Here is a 17,610-nt window from a genome sequence, read left to right on the forward strand (position 1 = left end):
ACACTCATTCATTTTTCCTGTAATAAGATATCAGTGTGACTTTTAAGACCACCAGAAATGCTTATTTTTCCTTTTAATGAGCAGTATCTTTAAGAAATTTACACTCGAGTCCTAGGCACTGATATCCTAAGGGTGTAGCAGAGGCACAAATATGGGACATGCAAGGGGTTGAAAATACTGCCGAAACGCTTGCTAAGCACGAGTAGGGGGCTGCAGGAAAGGTGAAGAGTGGTAGGATTTAACCCAGAGCACTTCAGACCGGTTGCTACTAGGATACATGTTTAACAGTGAGAATTTCCTTAGTTTCACAGGGTTCACAGGGCTTGAAACAATGTTCCTTGAAATCAATGGAGAATTAGAAACAGCACTCTTTGCCACCTCTTTTCTAAAGTAATTGTAAATATAGTGCACATAGTTTGAAACTGGACTGTTATTACTGGAGGTTCCGAGTAGCTGGTTTTTAGTATAATTTTTGTCTGTTTGCTTGTTTTTCGGCAGCCCAATGGTAGCAGCCAAGGCAAGGTGCACAATCCATTCCTTCCTACCCCAATGTTGCCACCACCACCTCCGCCACCAATGGCTAGGCCTGTGCCTCTGCCAGTGCCAGACACAAAACCTCCAACTACATCAACAGAAGGAGGGGCCACCTCTCCCACTTCTCCAAGTAAGTATAGACGCAGCGGGAAGCAAGGGCTGACAGCAGCACACAGCGTGCTGCCGTCGTCCTCTATCTCCTGGTCAGAGATGAGGACTGGACTAGCTCGGAGGTCATAGTGCAGCTCTCTGCTCTCTGTACGAGTGATCAAATTCTTAGCTTGTTTTTTATCAGTGAGAAGAGAGTTAGCTGAAGGTTATGGTTTTGTCTCTGATTTTGTTGGCATTTCACATAACTACCTGCAAGAGAAACCAACGCCTGTAGCTAAGTTAGGTCACGAAGCTGGGACCTTATAGATATGAGGAGGCAATTTGGTATCTCAAGACAGACTTTAGAGTTTAGATACTACACAGAAATCAGACAGCCTCACAGAAAGCATTAATGCTTACACATACTAGCTAAACTAACGACTCTTTTGAGTTCTGTTCATTTATAGTTCTTTTGGGAATAAGTCTTCTTAGACTAACCCAGACGTCTTTCCCGTACAACGTGGTTCCCGAGCCCTGCGTTTTGGGCCAGCTATGGTATTTCTTAGGCCCAGGGAGAAAGCTTCCATCCTCTCTCCACCACCCACACGGCTCCCATATGTATTTTGTGTAGCCACGAGTCAAATATACAAATTCCTGGATACACACTTGAGGATACCACTTTGGACTCACTCTGCTGGGAAACAAATGCAATTCAGCTGGGTTTGATGCTTTAAAAAAGTCTGGATGTGCAGGGAGTTAATTGTGAAATGATTTAATGAAGCTGTGCTCAAACTGACATTTAAAAACAAAAGGGAAGCTTTCAATGCTTTAACGGCAACTGTAGGGGACTTGTTCCACAGTGAAGGGTGTCCAAATAACATCCACAAACAAAAATCAATCTAATCGAAAGAGCAAATCCCTTTGTGTGCTTTTCAGGCTTATTATTTAAATGCTATATGCAGCCACTGCTCGATGCAAAAAGAGGGATTCGCTATTCAGAACATGTGAAGCTGAAACTTTTGAACCTTTATATACTGTTCAGGAGATTTGCTCAGGTTCTGTGGGGTGTTTTATAAACCCAGTCGTTCTTAGAGCTTTGCATTGCCTTCTGCTCTGCAAAAGTACACAACCGCAAACTAAGCAAAATGCTCCAGCTTGCTCAGAAAATCAAATGGGTTTTAGTATGAGACAGGCTGGTAAGATTGCAAATGTGATCTTCTAGAATCAGGACTTCTAGAACTGATCAGCAAATTTTCGTTGAAACAAGCAGTTGATTCATTCCCTCCCCTCCGCTCCTCTTTCTGATCTCAGACCAACACTTGTGCTATCAGGAAGTTTTGATGCTTTCTGATGGGAGATACCATCTTCTAAGGTCTGTCACTAAGATACAGCAGCAGAATCTAAAAGGTTAATGTTTAGTCATGTTATCACTTAATAGAGTCAGCAATGCCTTACGATTTCCTGGTCTTCAGAACTGGGAAAAACGAAAGTAGGTCAATGTATATTTGTCATCACAGTTGTGACTCAGTTTACTGGCAATGTGTGGTGTCTAAAAGAAAAAAAAAAATCCCAACATCATTTCAGCAGTAATCTTAATACAGATTTTTTTGTGATACTGTGATCATGTAAACAAGCTAAAGGCGTGTTGGCCTGATTCTCAGCTGGCATAAAAATTGGCATTGGTCCACTGAAGTTAGCAGAACACCGCCATTGGTGTCGGCTCAGGCTGGTCACTGTGGCTCAGTGTTCAGCAAACAGCTGCCACATTAATTGGGAATGGAGGTTTTCTCAAGAGCAGCTAGTTAATGGTATTTAAACAAAGGATTAGGAAAATAATTACTGTTTGTTAATTAGCTACGCTGATATCTAAACATATAGCTCTGTACATAGTCAGGCATGCATCTTCCTTCTGGTAAGAAACAAGGGTTTTGGATAATAGTGAATTGAGTCGTAAAGAAGCATATAATTTAATTTAGGGACAAGTTTTACAGAAAAGTGGGCTGTAGGAAATGCTTTTTAAGAGAAAAAAAAAAACATTGCATACATACTAAAGCCAGTGGAAGTGGCTGGCTACATAAAGAGAAGGACAATGCGAAGTGCCTAGCCTTTCAGTAAAGGCCCACTGGACATCATTCAGTGTGTCAATCAGTACCAGCCCTCCATTTATGCTGGTGTTTATTTTTTCTTAACTAAATATTAGCCTACAAACAGCAAGTGCAGATTCACCAGAGTTTCATAAAAGCTGCACAAAAAGGTGTTTTCCATGGTGACGGGCTGCTCGAGTGCACCGGTTCGGGAGTGTCTCTGGGTTATGGCTGACTGCCCTGCAGAGCTCTAGGATATTGGAAAGTCACTTATGCAACAAAGAGAGGAGTGATGTTAGGTTTTGGCCAGGCTCTCTCCTTAGCTGTGTGGAGGAGAATGAAGCTCCCCCCACCACCATCACCCAAGGAAATGGAGTGAAAAGGGTTGGCATTTGCTCCATTCTCCTTCCCTTTTTTGGTCTAGCAAAAAAAAGCCCTCTGCAGAAACAAAATACAGTTACGGCCCTCCCAGAAATTGGAATATGGCCCTCCTGAGGGGTGCAGGAGCCAGGAGCAGCTGTTCAATACAGCATGGCCTCCTGGGAATGAGAGCTAAAAATCACAACAAGGTGGTTAATGATTCTCGGAGCAATAGTGAAACTTTCCAGCTGTGACATTAACCAAAACACGAACATTAGCACTGTCCGAGGAAGGAAGAGCCCCTGGAGATGCACACTGGGGATTTGCCACTACTGGGTGGCCAGGCGTGCTCTGGGAGTTGAACACTTCAGCTGCACATCCTATCCCTTTGGAAAGCCAGCATTTTCCTCAGTGAGATGACACAACGGAGATGGGTTTCACGAGGTTTAGGAGGATTCATTTGTCCTCCATAAAAAGCCATCCCAATAGAACACACCCTTAATATCAGACACAGCCCCAAAATTACAATCTTATTTCAGATCTGATCTTTTGTTGGTATCCCATAACAAACACAAAACAATATTTTCTCAAACCAGACAATTTTCTGGTTGATATCTCATTGCCCAAAGAAAACACCACTTACTACATGCCAGTTGGACTCTATCGCTATCGTAAGTGAATCTGTGCGCTAGAATCTGTGGCCCTCATTCCCATTTGGAGTCTTAAGATACTGCCATCCTGTGCATTTTTTTAACTAAATGTCATTTTCTGAGGTTTACAATTCTGCATGCGGAAAAACTTTGCTATTTTCCCTTGTTGGGCAAGATTGTTATCAGATAATGTCCCTTAGCACAAAGGGGTTTTCGTGTTAAACAGCATTTGTGTCAGGATGAGAAGAATGATCTGGTGGCTATAGTACTGGAATCATGATCAGATTGGATTTCTCTCCCCTTCTCTGCTGTGCATTGACTGAGCACCCCCTGGGCAAGCCATTTCAGCTTTCTGTTCGCTCTTTTCCCCATCCATAAAAAAGAGGGTGATGACTGTGCCACTTAATTTGTTAGAATGTGCAGTTCCCTCTAAGATACTCAGCTGCAGAGTGCACTGTTGTCGGAATTGCTGTATTGCAACGTGTTCCTCCAGTTAATTCTCTCACTACAACTCCACAACTGCATGACTGGCTCCCAGTCCTCTGCAAAGAGTACAGCTTTTCCTATCACCTGTTGACTTGGTCTGTGAAAGACAGGCATAGTGGTTCATTAGATTATTGCTCATCCAGATTATCAACCAAAAGTTTTTCTTTTCAATCCAGAATTGATAAACAAAGCACTTCTATACTTCATAGAAATGATTTCAGGAAAGTATATTTTGAATTAACATTCAGCTACTGCCGACAATTTCAAAATACATGACATTCCAAAAACTGTTTGTTTGTCTTGTCTTTCATACAATTTCTTGCCATTTTGGCTAAATATCAAAGCTGTCTGTGTGAGCAAATGTTCTTTCCCTGCCAGCTCCTGTTTTGCTTGTTCCTGAAGTGAAGCATCATAGCAAATTCGTGGCATCACATTCATTTCCTTGGCTCTGGGCTACGATGTTGCAAACAACCCTTAGTGAATTCCAGTAGCAGGAAGAGTAGGCTGGGCAGGAAGATGTTCCTACTCAAGCCCAGCGGGCTACCTGTGGGCTACTGTAAACTGCCCAGGTTTGTGCAATTCCCACAGAGCAAAGCTGATAGAGATCAGGAAATCTGCCACAGAGACCTGGCTTCTGTTCCTTTCCTTGCTGTGGCTTTTCCCTTTTGTAAAAAGGAGTGTAAAGATCCCACGACAGGGCTAGGGTATCTATGCATACCACAAAACGATATAACTAAGCATAAACCATTGTGAGTGGTTTGCCCCTTAATCTCAGGACTGAATACTGAGATCAGGAGAAGCAGGACTTTCAGGAATCCCACCTCCATGTCAAATGAGGGTATATACACCAGGACTCTAAGAAATGGCAAGAAGACTATCTAAGCAGTACTGGGTACCGCTCCCTTTTCTGACAAGTTCCCTGTGCTGTAACAGAAGTCACTGCTAATAATCATTCCTTGTCAATGTAACATTCTGAGCCAAAACGGCCAGTTAAATCCTCCAGCATCTCAGGACATTTTGCAGTGAAGTGGGTCCAGCAGCTTGGGAGAGCCCAGTGCAGAGCCTGCTCTGCGTGTGTGTTCCCCATAGTGTCAGTGCTCTGCTTCTTGGCTCTAGCACTGCAGTTATGTGCCCTTAAGGAAATACCATGCTGACATCCGAATATTCTCAAAAAGTTAAACATAATTTGAAGCATTATGGAAGAAAGGTGTACGAAATAATTCGACCAGAAATGTTTGATGGGACTTTTTATTTAAATGCTTTGGGATCTATTTGCATGCAGAAGATGTTTAAGACAGTGTTCTGATGGTTTCCCATTGATTTTCTACCAAATATCACAGTTGGCATAAGTATCTGCCAATAGGGAACTCTATACAAGGTTTTGAGTTCCTTCCCTTCTGAGTGGGACATACCTGCTCTGAGGGATCGAATGGCTTCTCCATTCATTTGGCTTCCCTAAAAGTAGACCAGAAGAACCAAGCAGCATATGGCTGATTTCTGATTTCCGATTTCCCCAAAAGAAAGGAATTTTTGTTCTTGCATGACACAGGGCTCAGTACTTACATTAAAAAAAATAAAAAAATAAAAAAATAAAACAATGCAGAAAAATCTTTATATGTGACACCAGCAACAGAGATGAATTCTTTCAAACTTTCGGCTTCTTTGAATTTATTAAGCAAATTAACACTGCAAAAAGGCAAGAACAACTCACCAAATGGACTCGTTTCACTTCTTCACTGATTTGCAGACAGGGATAACGACCAGTGTAGTTGTTGATACTCCAACATGCAACTTGTAAAATCATTGTGGAAAAATGAACTAGTGCACTTAAAAATTCCTTTACGTCTGTGAATGGAAAAAGTGGTCCTTGCATGATTTTTGTGAGAGTTAGCAAAGTGTTAGCTGTTCTGAAATTAAAGCTCCTCTCACCAGAAACAACTGGGAAAATTCATTGCTGGAAGACAGGAATGCCTTATCTCCCTTCAAATCAGTAAGACATGAAGCCGTGCAGTTCCTGGGTGACTTCGGGTGACTTCTGCTGTCTCATTTAATTGTGAGAATAAGGAGGCATCCGGAAATGTTTGTGAGGTTCAGGTAGAGAGCCAAGGGAAGGGTTCTGCATTCCTGGAGACTTGGGAACCCCTCACCAAAGGGATCTGTGGGATGCCAGGAGTTTGCGTGGGCAGCCTGCACTTTCACCAGTGGGAAATCCCCCGCAGGCAGTGGAGTACAGGGCTGTCCTTCAGCTGAAAGTAATCAGAGGGTGGTAAAGAATTTGGGAAAGTAAATGATGTGGCTCTTATCAGAACCTGTGCATCTCCTGTGATCTCTGCTAGAGAGGGCAATGGATGATGTAGACCGTTGGGTTGGTTCAGCCTCCAACCAGAGACTTGTCCAACGCAATGAGTCCTCACCGAACATTTTGCCGTAAGAAAGGCAACAGGCTTTGTCTGCACAGACAGCTCAGTGTCTTCTCTGACACTGTATCTTTTTGTAATGTTGAGGCCTGAACATTATATTTAGCCTGACTGGAATTTGGCACAGAACTTTCCTTTAGACATTGTTTTTTTCTCTCCTCATTGGATAGTTAGATTGTCTGGGGATTTTATTCAGCAGAATGCATTCCCATAAATATATTTAAAATAGATGGAATCGCTGTTGGTATTAAGGGGTCTATTTAGGTTATTTCAATTTAGATCTGAACATGCAAATACTTAACAGAGGAGAAGATTGCATGGGGGATTCTCAAATGAGAGGGAGACTGAAATGCATTGAAAGCTTTTGAATTTGGAAGTACGTGGCATTGGTGGATGGTTGCAGTGGAGAATATAATGCAACAACAAAGTCATTAAAGTACTTCAAGTTTGGAAGTAATCTGGGTTCTTGGCTTGCATTGCATTTAATAGCTTTACATTTATGGGAGCCATTCCAGTTTTTAAAGGCAGCTTCAGCCTTCAGACTGATTGCACTTACCACCCAGTGAAACTGCAACCCATTAATTTTTTACCGAAAGGATCTTCCTAGTTTGTCAAACACATCAAGTGAACATTTTAGAGAGTGCAGACCACAGCAGTATGGAAACCAAAACTTTATATCGAGAGAGAATGCTGGATTAGCACGAAATAATTAGCAAGCACTTCAGTAAATTCACTGCTTTGCAACCTCCGTGAAAGACCCCACGTAGCAAAGTGAGAGCAGGGATGCATGTGCTATGCCAGGACCCCCCCAGGCTCCCACAGCACCTCTCCCAGCACCACGGCGCTGCCCTGTTACTGCAAGGAGCCCTGGCCCAGCTCACACATGGCCCCCGTCATTGGGGCCAAGCCTTTCCAGTGTCTAAAACCAAACTCTCGCTCTCTAAAACGTTTGCACATTTCTATGTTAAACATCTGCTTAGGTGGCTCTGAGATGGTGTGTTTTGGTGTTGTTCGTGTGCAATCTAGTGCCGCTTCCTCAACGCATGTGTCCCTTCCCTTCACAGCCTACTCGACACCCAGCACCTCCCCCGCAAACCGATTCGTCAGTGTTGGACCACGGGATCCAAGCTTTGTAAATATCCCTCAACAGACTCAGGTGGGCCGCTTTCAACTTCTCTGTATGCCTGCAGCCTCTTCTTCTTCAGTGTCCTCTAACGTGTCCCCGCGGAGCCAGCTGCATTGCCGCTGTCACTTCACCCACATGGTCTCAGTAACTACAGTGAAATGTCACTTGCAGTTTGTTTGTCTGTTGTGTTTTTTTTTGGGCTTACGTAGCAATAACGCTGCTTTTGTGACTGGAAAGATCTCTCTCGCTTTCTAAGATATTGCTGCTAGTGCGCATTTTGTTCCTCTAGGACTGAGTTTTCAGACTTTGACTCCGAGCTGTTCCCTAGACAGTGCATTTAATTGCAATTCCAAAGGAGCTGAGAGAGAGCCGTCAGGTAACCGTGCACCTCAGTCCCCTCCTGAACCCAGTGGGAGCCTTTGCCAAAGACTTCCACATTCAGAAAAAATAGCCTCAAATTCCTGGCTGGGCATTTGCATGGGGGTTTGAGCGAGCAGGCGGTTCTGTAATTGCGAGCACATCTGTTTCCTTACACAAAGAGAAAACAGTCCGGTGGAGGCAGGCCTATAAAGCTGGGTTAGCTGAATTCATAGACCTGCTACGGTCGAATCAGAAGCTCAAGTAAACATTTGTGTTTCTTTAGGAGAAGGACAAGGTTTAAATGTGCTTTTTCCAAGCTGTATCAAATTCCCAGGGTCGATTAAGAAAATAGTTGTTGGCAGTTTTGTTAGCAGCTAATTTGAGCCAGATGTTGAAAAAATTAAGGCAATGCTTAATATCACGTTATCGTGGGGGAGAAGGTATAAAAAAGTGAGTAGAAGCAGTGTTTTAGGACAACTGCAGTTTGTAGCTTGAAGTGATTGCTTAACCGTGCTACAATTCTTCCAAAGGCGAACATCAGGAATATTTGCGTCGAGGCGGCAGTGCTAACTAATAAGTAATCATTTCGGTGACCAGCAAACTGTGGAGTACTACTTTTAGCTCTTGTAAGTTGTTTCCAGTCATCTCTGCCCATCTGCCTCATCAGCGTGCAGATTCATGGCAGTCACAACCCGCAGCTTTCCTTGTTGTGATGGCAGCACCTACGCTCCCAATGAAGCACAAGGCGCTCAGCACCCAAAGAGTTCCGTTTGCAGGGCTGCAGCCACACACCCGCCAACACAACATGTTTTCTTGCTATCTGTTCTTTGTGTACAATTTGTTAGGGGCTTTAGTTTATAGCTCTGTCGACAGCACAGGTTAAACTACATTGGATCTCCAACCTTCTCTGTATTAAATAGGGTCAAAGAAAGTACACCGGCAGTGCAGAGCGGGGCTTTAACCCATCAGGTTCTGATTTTTGTTCACGCGTTAACAAAACACAGCCTGCAGCCCAGTTTCAGGCCTCTTCCTTTGTTCGGTTCATTTACCTGATGAGTTTTCGTGTGCCTTCACGTTTAAATCGTATTTCTCCAGTCTTGGGAACAACTGGAATACACAGAAATACACTGAAGGCAGGAAGCAGGAATGGTTAGGTACGCTGCTAAAGTCCTTAAGCATTTGGTCTTTCCCTTCATAGCTCAGGAAACTTGAAACCCTTTGGAGAATGGTACGTTACCTTTTCCAGAGGACTTGAAAAACAACTAGTTGGTAAATTGATCGTGGAGTAGGACACAGCAGCATGAAGTCTCCAAAAATATTTTAAACTTCCTCGCATCCTGCAGCAGCAGCTTCCCAGAGAAGTTTGTTGACTGTAAACTCTTCTCCTCCTTATTTATGACTTGAATCATTTTAAGTGCTCTAGCCTTACTTTAGCTGCCTCTCCATAATGCAGCATAGTGAATAACAGTGCTGTAATATGAAAAACAATACTGGAGCATGGCTTTCAATTACAGTCAAACATGCTGCAGTGGGGAAGAGGCTGACTCCCAGGCTCCAGCTCCGGCCGCATCTCTGTGCTTCTATACATCGCTGCACCACCGCAACCCACTTGGTACTAAATATATAATTTATCAGGGAGTAAAACTCACTACTTATTCATGAAATAACTCTGAAGTTGACCGCATTTTAAATCAGAAGAGTGAGGTAAAAATACTGGCTGCAATGATTGGGGATTTACCTAGAGTTCCTCTAAACAAAGACGTCCTTTTGTAATAGTTTTTGCAGGACGTTAGTGTATAAATGAGGAGGATCACTTAGGATACTTTCAAAATGAAAATATAAAAATAAATACGGCTGTGTTATTAAAAGCAGCTGGGGTAGCTGCTTTCCATCAGGGTTTTTATAGTACATTTAGACGGGGGTTAAAATATGGGTCCTGAGGACCCCTAACTGTCAGGCCACACAGCTCCCTTCAACGAAGGTAAGCAGCAAACACAGCTTCTAGAAGTCAGGCTTCAGCGTAAGGATTAAACAACTTTTTACTGCTGTAACAGCAAAGACCATATCTGAGTTCTCTCTTTTTTTGGGGGGGGGCTGGGGGGGAGGTGGAATTACAGTCCAGCTACAAGTTAGAAGGAAACATTATGATCAGCGTTTTGGTTGCTTTGATTTTCTCTGCCCATTGGCGGGTCATTCGACTATAGGCAATGGTTATACATCACAGTTATTAGACTTAAAGTGCTGCAAAAGTGTGTCTGTGCACAGGGATGTGACAGTGCCGTTCTGCAGAAGTCGCATTTCCCATACATGGGCATTCAAGGGCTTTCACAGAACATTGGAATAAAATCGCAGACAAATGTACAACGCTGTGGCTGGATTTGAGCAAGGATCATTCTGTCCTGTGCTGTTTTTAAACAACCAAAAACAGTACATGCCTTTCTTAATGGGCATTATAAAAATTAGCAATAGACATTTCCATTAGCAGCGTGTTCTAATTTATGTCAGATTGCGTCAAATATAATCCCTTAAAGGAATGTTTTACAATTTATATAATATTTTACTCAGAGAAAGGCTGTATTCCTGTATCAACAAAGGTTGTAGCCAGACTACAGCTCTGTGCAGAAGAGAGCAGGAATGAAACTGATTTAAGTCAGTCGTGATTCAGTCACAACAGCCCCAGAAGGGCTGCTGGGCAGGCCTGGTTTTAGCCACTTACACACTTCTCTGTCAGTTTGCTTTTGCAGATGCTGCCTCTGCTTCCTCCATCCGTCTCTCTGTCACTGTGGTGGCTCCCCGCGTAATTGTCCTATCTGGGGGGTTATTTGAATCTGAATTTCTGTTTGAGCTATTAGAAGAAACACTTGACTTGGCATCCTCTGTGTCTGTTGACAAAAAGGCACAGGTGTTGTAACCTTTGCTTGATAAATCATTTACTTTTGCTACTTGACTTGCAAGCAATATGGGGGCATCAGCTTTTTAACTACCTTTTCCATATGCAAATCAGAAATACAGTATGCCTGGGGTACACAGTCTTTAGTTTCAAAAGCAAGCTGGTCTGGGTGCCTCATGACTAAGTAATAGATATGCCTCTCATGTTGCCAAGGGCTTGTAATAAGGAGAGTGGTAGGGGAATGGGAAAGTACCATCACATTAATTAGGGACTGGCCTATCAATAGCAACAGAATAAAGGGCTCCGAGTAGGTTTGCTGGTATTTTTTTTCCCTAGCCTAGTGATAAAAGTACTTGTGAAACACAGGGTGTGTGCACAGAGCTTGCACAGCTGGAAGCACCAAGCTAGCAGTGACCAGGGCTCGTGGTGTCCCACCCTGCTCTCAGCACTGCGGGTCCATCTCTAATGCCCTCACTTTGCTCTGTAGTACAAAATTCCTTTAGGGATCATAAGTACACTGTGCACTGCAGCTCCACTTCCTCTAAACATTGTTTACTAGGCTGAGCCCTGCTTGCCACCTACTTACCCAAAGTCTTCCTGGGAATTGCACTTGGGATGCTAACACCACCTCCTGAGCAGCGCCCGCCTACCTCATCTATCGCTCCGACCTGCCAGGAGTCTGCTTGCCTACAGGGTGAGGGTATGGGGATGCACGGAGCACTGACCACCTCTCACTGCAGACACTGAAGCAGAGGATCAGCTGTTTTACCACCTGTGAGAAAGTGAATGGTTTTCTTCTCCGCTCAAGAGAGAAAATGCACCATATATCCTTCTGACCTGCTGCTTCAGGAAAAACCCCTCTCAAATGTAAACATACTTTATATCAGATTCATCCCAGTTGGCTTCTAAAATGTAGCTAAGCACAAAAAGCAAATATTGATTCCTATCCCTTTCTCTAGGAAAGGATACAAGTTTTCAAAAAGAACAGAAATAGCAGTTCTCCCTAGTTGTGCTTTTGCAGGACCCAAAAGTTACAGACAACTCAGTCAATGAACGCTCTGTTTGTCCTTCCATGATGGGCCCAGAACCACCTCACTACAGCAGTGACAGCTATGGACAGAACTAATCCTTTCTAATAGATCCATAACTTTACTTAGCACCATGATAAAGTATAAGAAATTAAAGGAGGAAAAAAAGCTCAGCTCTTCAGGATAACAACCAGTATGAAGAGCAGCAAGCTCAGAAGTATAGCCGTGCTTTGGCCTTAAAAAGGTACAAAAGCCCATCTATGAAGAGTAATGCCCTATATTAAGTTAGGGGTAAATCACTGCAGTGCAGCAAAAGGGACACTGCATTGGTAGTCAGAGGAAGTGGCTAACTCCTCTAGAGCTGCTCCTGCTCTCCATGTTTCCTGAATTAGACAGTGGTCTTCCTCTGAGCTTTTATTTTTCTCTAGAAAAAGGCCGTATGCTTCAGGTGCATATCAAACTCTAATTGCACAGTTACTTTCTTTTACAGAGACAAGGGAAAGACTGTTCTCCCTCCCCACAATCCCTTCAGAAAACAAACTGCAACCTGCAGTGTTTCACTGGCAGCAGTTTAAAACAAAGGGCACTTGGAAAAGAAAAAAAAATAAAAAAATAGAGCTTTCTGCTGTGTCCTGTAGGTTAGCAGATGTGAACTCTGTCAGGCGAGGGAGGGAGGGAGGGAGGCAGGCAAATTCCAGAGTAGATGGTCCTTCTGTGATAACAGCCTGCCTGGCTGCCCAGACACTTAATTTGGAGGAATGCAGTGCAGGTGATGCCCCTCATTGCGGGGCGTGGGGGGGAGGCCGGGAGGCGCAGGTAGAAGGGCTGAAACCAAATGGCTGTATGGGATCCATAGATCAAAGTCAGCACCTTGAGCAGGGAGCAAATGCAGCTCGTCCGGAGCAATCGCTCCTGCGGCTGAAACCGCACAGCTGTTCTGTGCCCAGGTTCCATTGCCACCCTATGGAAGAAAGAAACCAGTGCACACATTTTCCTTTCGACAGATGAAACATTGCCTTGCTTCGTGGGGATTTTCCTTTTTTGCTTCTCGCTGAACCTCTGCCACGGTGCCCTGCCCTTTGCGCTGCCAGAAAAGGATGCCGAGCTGCCAGCCCCACGTTGATGGGCTTTATTAATGAGCACCACGAGCTGCCTGTCCTTTCTGCCTCCGCACCCCTCTGTGTCTCCCATTTCCCCAGCCCAGTATTGCTCACTCAGACACGTAGCACCTGCTGGCCTGCGGGCAGGAAGGGCAAGGTCAGGAGTCTGTGCTGTCGCTGCTGTGCACTAACAGCTGACCACCAGCTCGCCGCTGCAAGCAGCTTGTGTTTGGGGGGTGCGTGTGGTTTGCACATTGCAGGGGACGTGCAGAGAACATGAGAGGCTGCAGGAACAAGATCAGGCCTTTTATTTTGGGGGTTCTGATCAGGACTATTTATAAGCCAGGCCAGCACTATTTGTTGCTCAGGTGGCTGTTGGTGGCCAGGAGTACTTATCCCAAGGGCTGAATGCACCTCTTGTGTTTAAGCATGAATAAGGATGAAGAATACCAATTTAAAAGCCTTTGTTTTAATCAGTTCAGCCCACTGAGAACCACTTATTCCATCAGGTAACCTCACTAGCTGAGCACATGGGGCTTTCTTTGGAAGAAACTTAAACTGCAGAGCAATTTTTAGCAGGGGCCTGACTACCCCTTGGCCTATAGCAAACATAGTGGCAGTTTCAGAACATGATTTGAGTGTAGGAATAACTTCTGTCCTGGGTAAAGAATAGAAATTTTAAGGAACAGATCCAAAGACACTTGTGGTGTGTGGAACTGCTTCTTTCCAGAGCTGCTGAAGTTGGAAGGGTCTCTGCCCTCCCAAAGCTAGCAGAGGTCTCTAGGCTTTCCACAGGGGCAATGGGATGTGGGAACTGCCCTCCTCTGAGGCTCCCAGCAGAGCCCCAGTGTCCAAAATGCCATGAGTTTTGGATTGCTTGTGGGCATGTGTGGGCCCATGCCCTGGGGTCTGCTTTCCTACGTATAAATACATATAACATCAGAGATCCAAACTGGAGGTCAGCCAGAGCCATTGTAATGAACATTGGAGGGTGTGATATGAGGAAGTTGTATGTGTGAGCACTTCATTTACACTAAGTGCTTGGGCTGAAGGGCATTAAAGGAGGATGGGTTCTTACAGGCTTGAACCCTACCCTGACCTCCGAAAGTTACGATGCAAGAAGTATCCTGCTGCACAACCATTGGCACCAAGCTGCTGATTGTCAGGGCTGCCTTTTACCTTGCACCCAGCAAGCAGCTGTAGAGGCCTGACCTCGAGGCTTGCCTGGAAATGGCTTTAAAAAGACGACATAGGTCTGCAGAGAGTGTGCACAGCTAAAGCAGTGTCAATCTCTGCCAAGCACGAGCGGGTCTCAGACCCTAGCAGGCCAAGAGATTTCAGATTCTTCCTTTTTTTTGTGTTTAGCCATATTAAAGTTGCTTTTGTGGAAATTAGTCAAGGAAATGTGGGCCGAACCCTTTCCTGAGTTAAAATTGAGATGGTTTCACCATGATGGGAGCAAAGAGCCCGCATGCAGTCATGGTGCTCTTGATGTGCCCTGCTCACATAATAGCTCGGCAGCCACCAGTCCCCAGTGCTGCACGAGTGTGAACGTGCCGCTCTGATCACAGCTGCTAATGAAGTTCAGAGTATGCTCCACAGAGAGGGGATACAAAGGTGACCAGAAATCAGGGGCACTCCCTAACTCCCATTCCCTTCACTGTCTGTTCAGCTCAGTGCACAAAGCCCATTTAATTGAGCTTTCGTGCCGAGGGGCAGTATGAAATTTCACTCTCAAATCAGTTCTTAAAAAGCAGCAGAGAACAGTATGCCTCAAGAAGAAAGCACATGTTGCACTATAAAGGTAAAGGTTCATAGAAGACTTCCCAGCACCATCATGTGGCCTTATCTTCAAAGTGGGCTGGAGCCAAATCAGTCCAGAAATGCCTGGGTTGCTCCTCAGCAGGGGAGATCCTTTTTCCTGTGCTTTTTCTCCCTCCTCCTCAGAGGCTCCAGTGAGCAGTTCAGATTTTTCTTTTTCGTGGGGGGGGAGGGGGTGAAAGTTGGGGGGGAAAGCTAGCACTAAGCATCCTATTTCCAATAGATATAACATGCAATTATTTACAATGGACATAGACAAATTTCCCAAACTAAGCAATTAAACTTACTGCATTTTTCCTCTCCTTACAATAAACAGGAAGCCTGTGTGTAAGGCACCCTTTCTGTGGGTTTTATGGCCATTGCTTATGTTCCACAGTAGGGGAGAAGAGAGAGAAGAAGTAAGTGTGGGCCTGGTGGGAAGAGTTGGCAAATGCAGAAATATGATGAATGAGCTGGAGAGATTTAATTTCTTCCTAAATTCTCTACAAGCTGTGTAACCTTTCTTTAGCTAAACAATTACTCTAAAAGGCAATGATTTTCTGCATTTTCATTGAAAAGTCTTCTTAATAACAATGGCCTATGTTCTCCTTCTTGAAGAACTTCTGCCAAAAAACAGTTTTCTTTTTTCCATTCAGCAGGAAACTGTCTTTTATTTTTTTCGGTCTCATATTCCCCACTAGCATGGATTTACTAGGCCTACCACTTACTGCACAGGGTGGGAAGAAGCTTCCCTTCTGGCCAAGTCGTTTTGGTCCATCTCCTCTACAGGGATTCTTGCATCTTCCTCGGAAGAGGAGTGCAGCCGCTGTCAGAGACACAATACCAGACCCCAGTGGCCATTTAGCCTGACAAAAAGTGACAGTTCCTATCAGTACGTGGGAAAGGGCTCCCAGATTTGTTTGTCGGTGAGCAAGTGGCCGTGGCAAAGGTTGCATTCAGAGGAGGGAGCCAGTACTGACCTCTATGGGGGGCAGGAGGCAGTCACCAGATCGCTCAGGCTCATGATGCTCTGAGCAAGTTGCACACTTTGGGACTGTGCCCTCGGCCACACTGTCAAACAGGGTGCTGGTCCTCATGGAGCCACGCAGCCCTGGGACCAACTGCAGACTGCGGGGACTTGCAGCATGGGTAGAGCATTTTCCTCCCGCAGAGTTGCACGCTTTTTCAGATGCGTGCATGCACACATGCACACAAATCAAAGGTAGGGGTATAAGGCCAGATGATAGCTATGTACTCTTACCACTTTTACTTGACGTAGCTGGTTTCCTGCCTCCCCCTTCCAGCCCAGCCTCCATTGCAGATAATGCTGTATTGGATTAGTCTGCCTCGCTGCTGCATCAGGTCCCAGATCGATTTATTGACTCTGTCAGAGTGGCTACTACAGTAATTGTTACAAGAGCAGAATGGAAAGCAAGAATGTGTCCACATAAAATATAAAAATGACGTTTTGTTCTTTCACTCCTCTTTTGCCCTATAGATCTTCATGTGTTTACACAGTGGAGAGCACTTTACTTAAGTTAATCAGCTCCTTCTACATTATTAATTGCGACAGTTAGGGTGCTACACGGAGGCAAACGTATTATTGAGAACATTGATCTCACGCTCACGGTGTGGACCTGAGTAGATTTTGCATTCCTCCCCTTCTTTTGCAACTGCTTTAGGATACCATCAAATCATATTTCCCTGACTGACAATAGTCCATCAATACAATTGATTTCAGGGAGGGGCAGAGAGGAGCTCATGAGAATGAAAGGAGCTCGCAGGCCTTTAGTGTCTTCTGCAGGCTCAGAGAGGGGTTGTTGGAAGTTGGTAATCATGATAATTACACGCCTGGCCTGATTTCTTTGTTTGGTAAAGAGCATTCATTTAAGGGCTGAAGTTTCCTGAGCATTGAAGATTTGCAGAGGTGGCATGATGAGACCTTTTAAAATGCATCTAGAATGTATACCCTTAAAAAAGACATACTGACTTTTTACAAGGGTTTTGGAAGCACCTTTGAAAGACATTTCATGAAAGTTCAGCTTTTGCAGATGATACCTATACGAGCCCTATAAATTCCACCCAGCCTGACAAACTCCAGTAGGTGTCACATGTGACCTGGATGGAAAAGGTCAGCGGCTGAATTTATGGCTTTTGCATTTACTGGAACATTAAGATTTTTGCCAACTGCCATATATACTTTTTAACAATTCTGCAATCAAAGGATCAGGGCCACAATGTGCAGTGAAGGTCAAAAACTAAAGGCCGTAGTCCCTACATGCTTCTCAATGCATAGGCATTACAGCTTCTTCTGTTCTAAGAGTCACCTTTGCTTAATGGCCTTAGAAGGAAGGTCAAGAAACGTATAAGCTTCAGAAGAGAACATCTTACAAAACAGACTGTCTTGTCTGAAATTAATGGTAAATTCCTTAAGAAGGGACCAAAAGATGAGAAGCAAAAGGCAGGTTGCAGCAGATTTAATCTTTGCAAACCAGTGAGCACCACCTCTTTGGGACGTCCTACTCCAATGTGATGGCATGCAGTGAAGGATTTGGGCTTCAAAAGGAATACAGCAAAATGACTGTAAGCTTGTTTAAAATCGCTTGTGATTTAAGTTTAACAAAGATGTCTCTACCTGCGTGCCAAGATTTGGCTTCCAAATTTTACCCAGCTGTAGTGTGATCA

The 17,610-nt window shown here is 44.4% G+C and overlaps 1 protein-coding gene across 3 annotated transcripts in view; it reads left to right on the plus strand.

Moving 5' to 3' along the window:
• LOC100549426 (nuclear factor 1 A-type) overlaps positions 1-8,017 on the plus strand; it is a 50,559-nt gene extending 42,542 nt beyond the window's left edge. For all 3 annotated transcript variants that reach the window (XM_019618724.1, XM_031554896.1, XM_031554897.1), the window contains 2 exons: positions 499-664; positions 7,686-8,017. In XM_019618724.1, the coding sequence (XP_019474269.1) occupies positions 499-664; positions 7,686-8,002 (483 nt within the window). In that variant the 3' untranslated portion in view covers positions 8,003-8,017. The remainder of the gene's footprint in view (positions 1-498; positions 665-7,685) is intronic.
• Positions 8,018-17,610: the final 9,593 nt, after the last annotated feature.

Source organism: Meleagris gallopavo, chromosome 10 (assembly GCF_000146605.3).
Source record: "Meleagris gallopavo isolate NT-WF06-2002-E0010 breed Aviagen turkey brand Nicholas breeding stock chromosome 10, Turkey_5.1, whole genome shotgun sequence".
Lineage (NCBI taxonomy): Eukaryota > Metazoa > Chordata > Aves > Galliformes > Phasianidae > Meleagris > Meleagris gallopavo.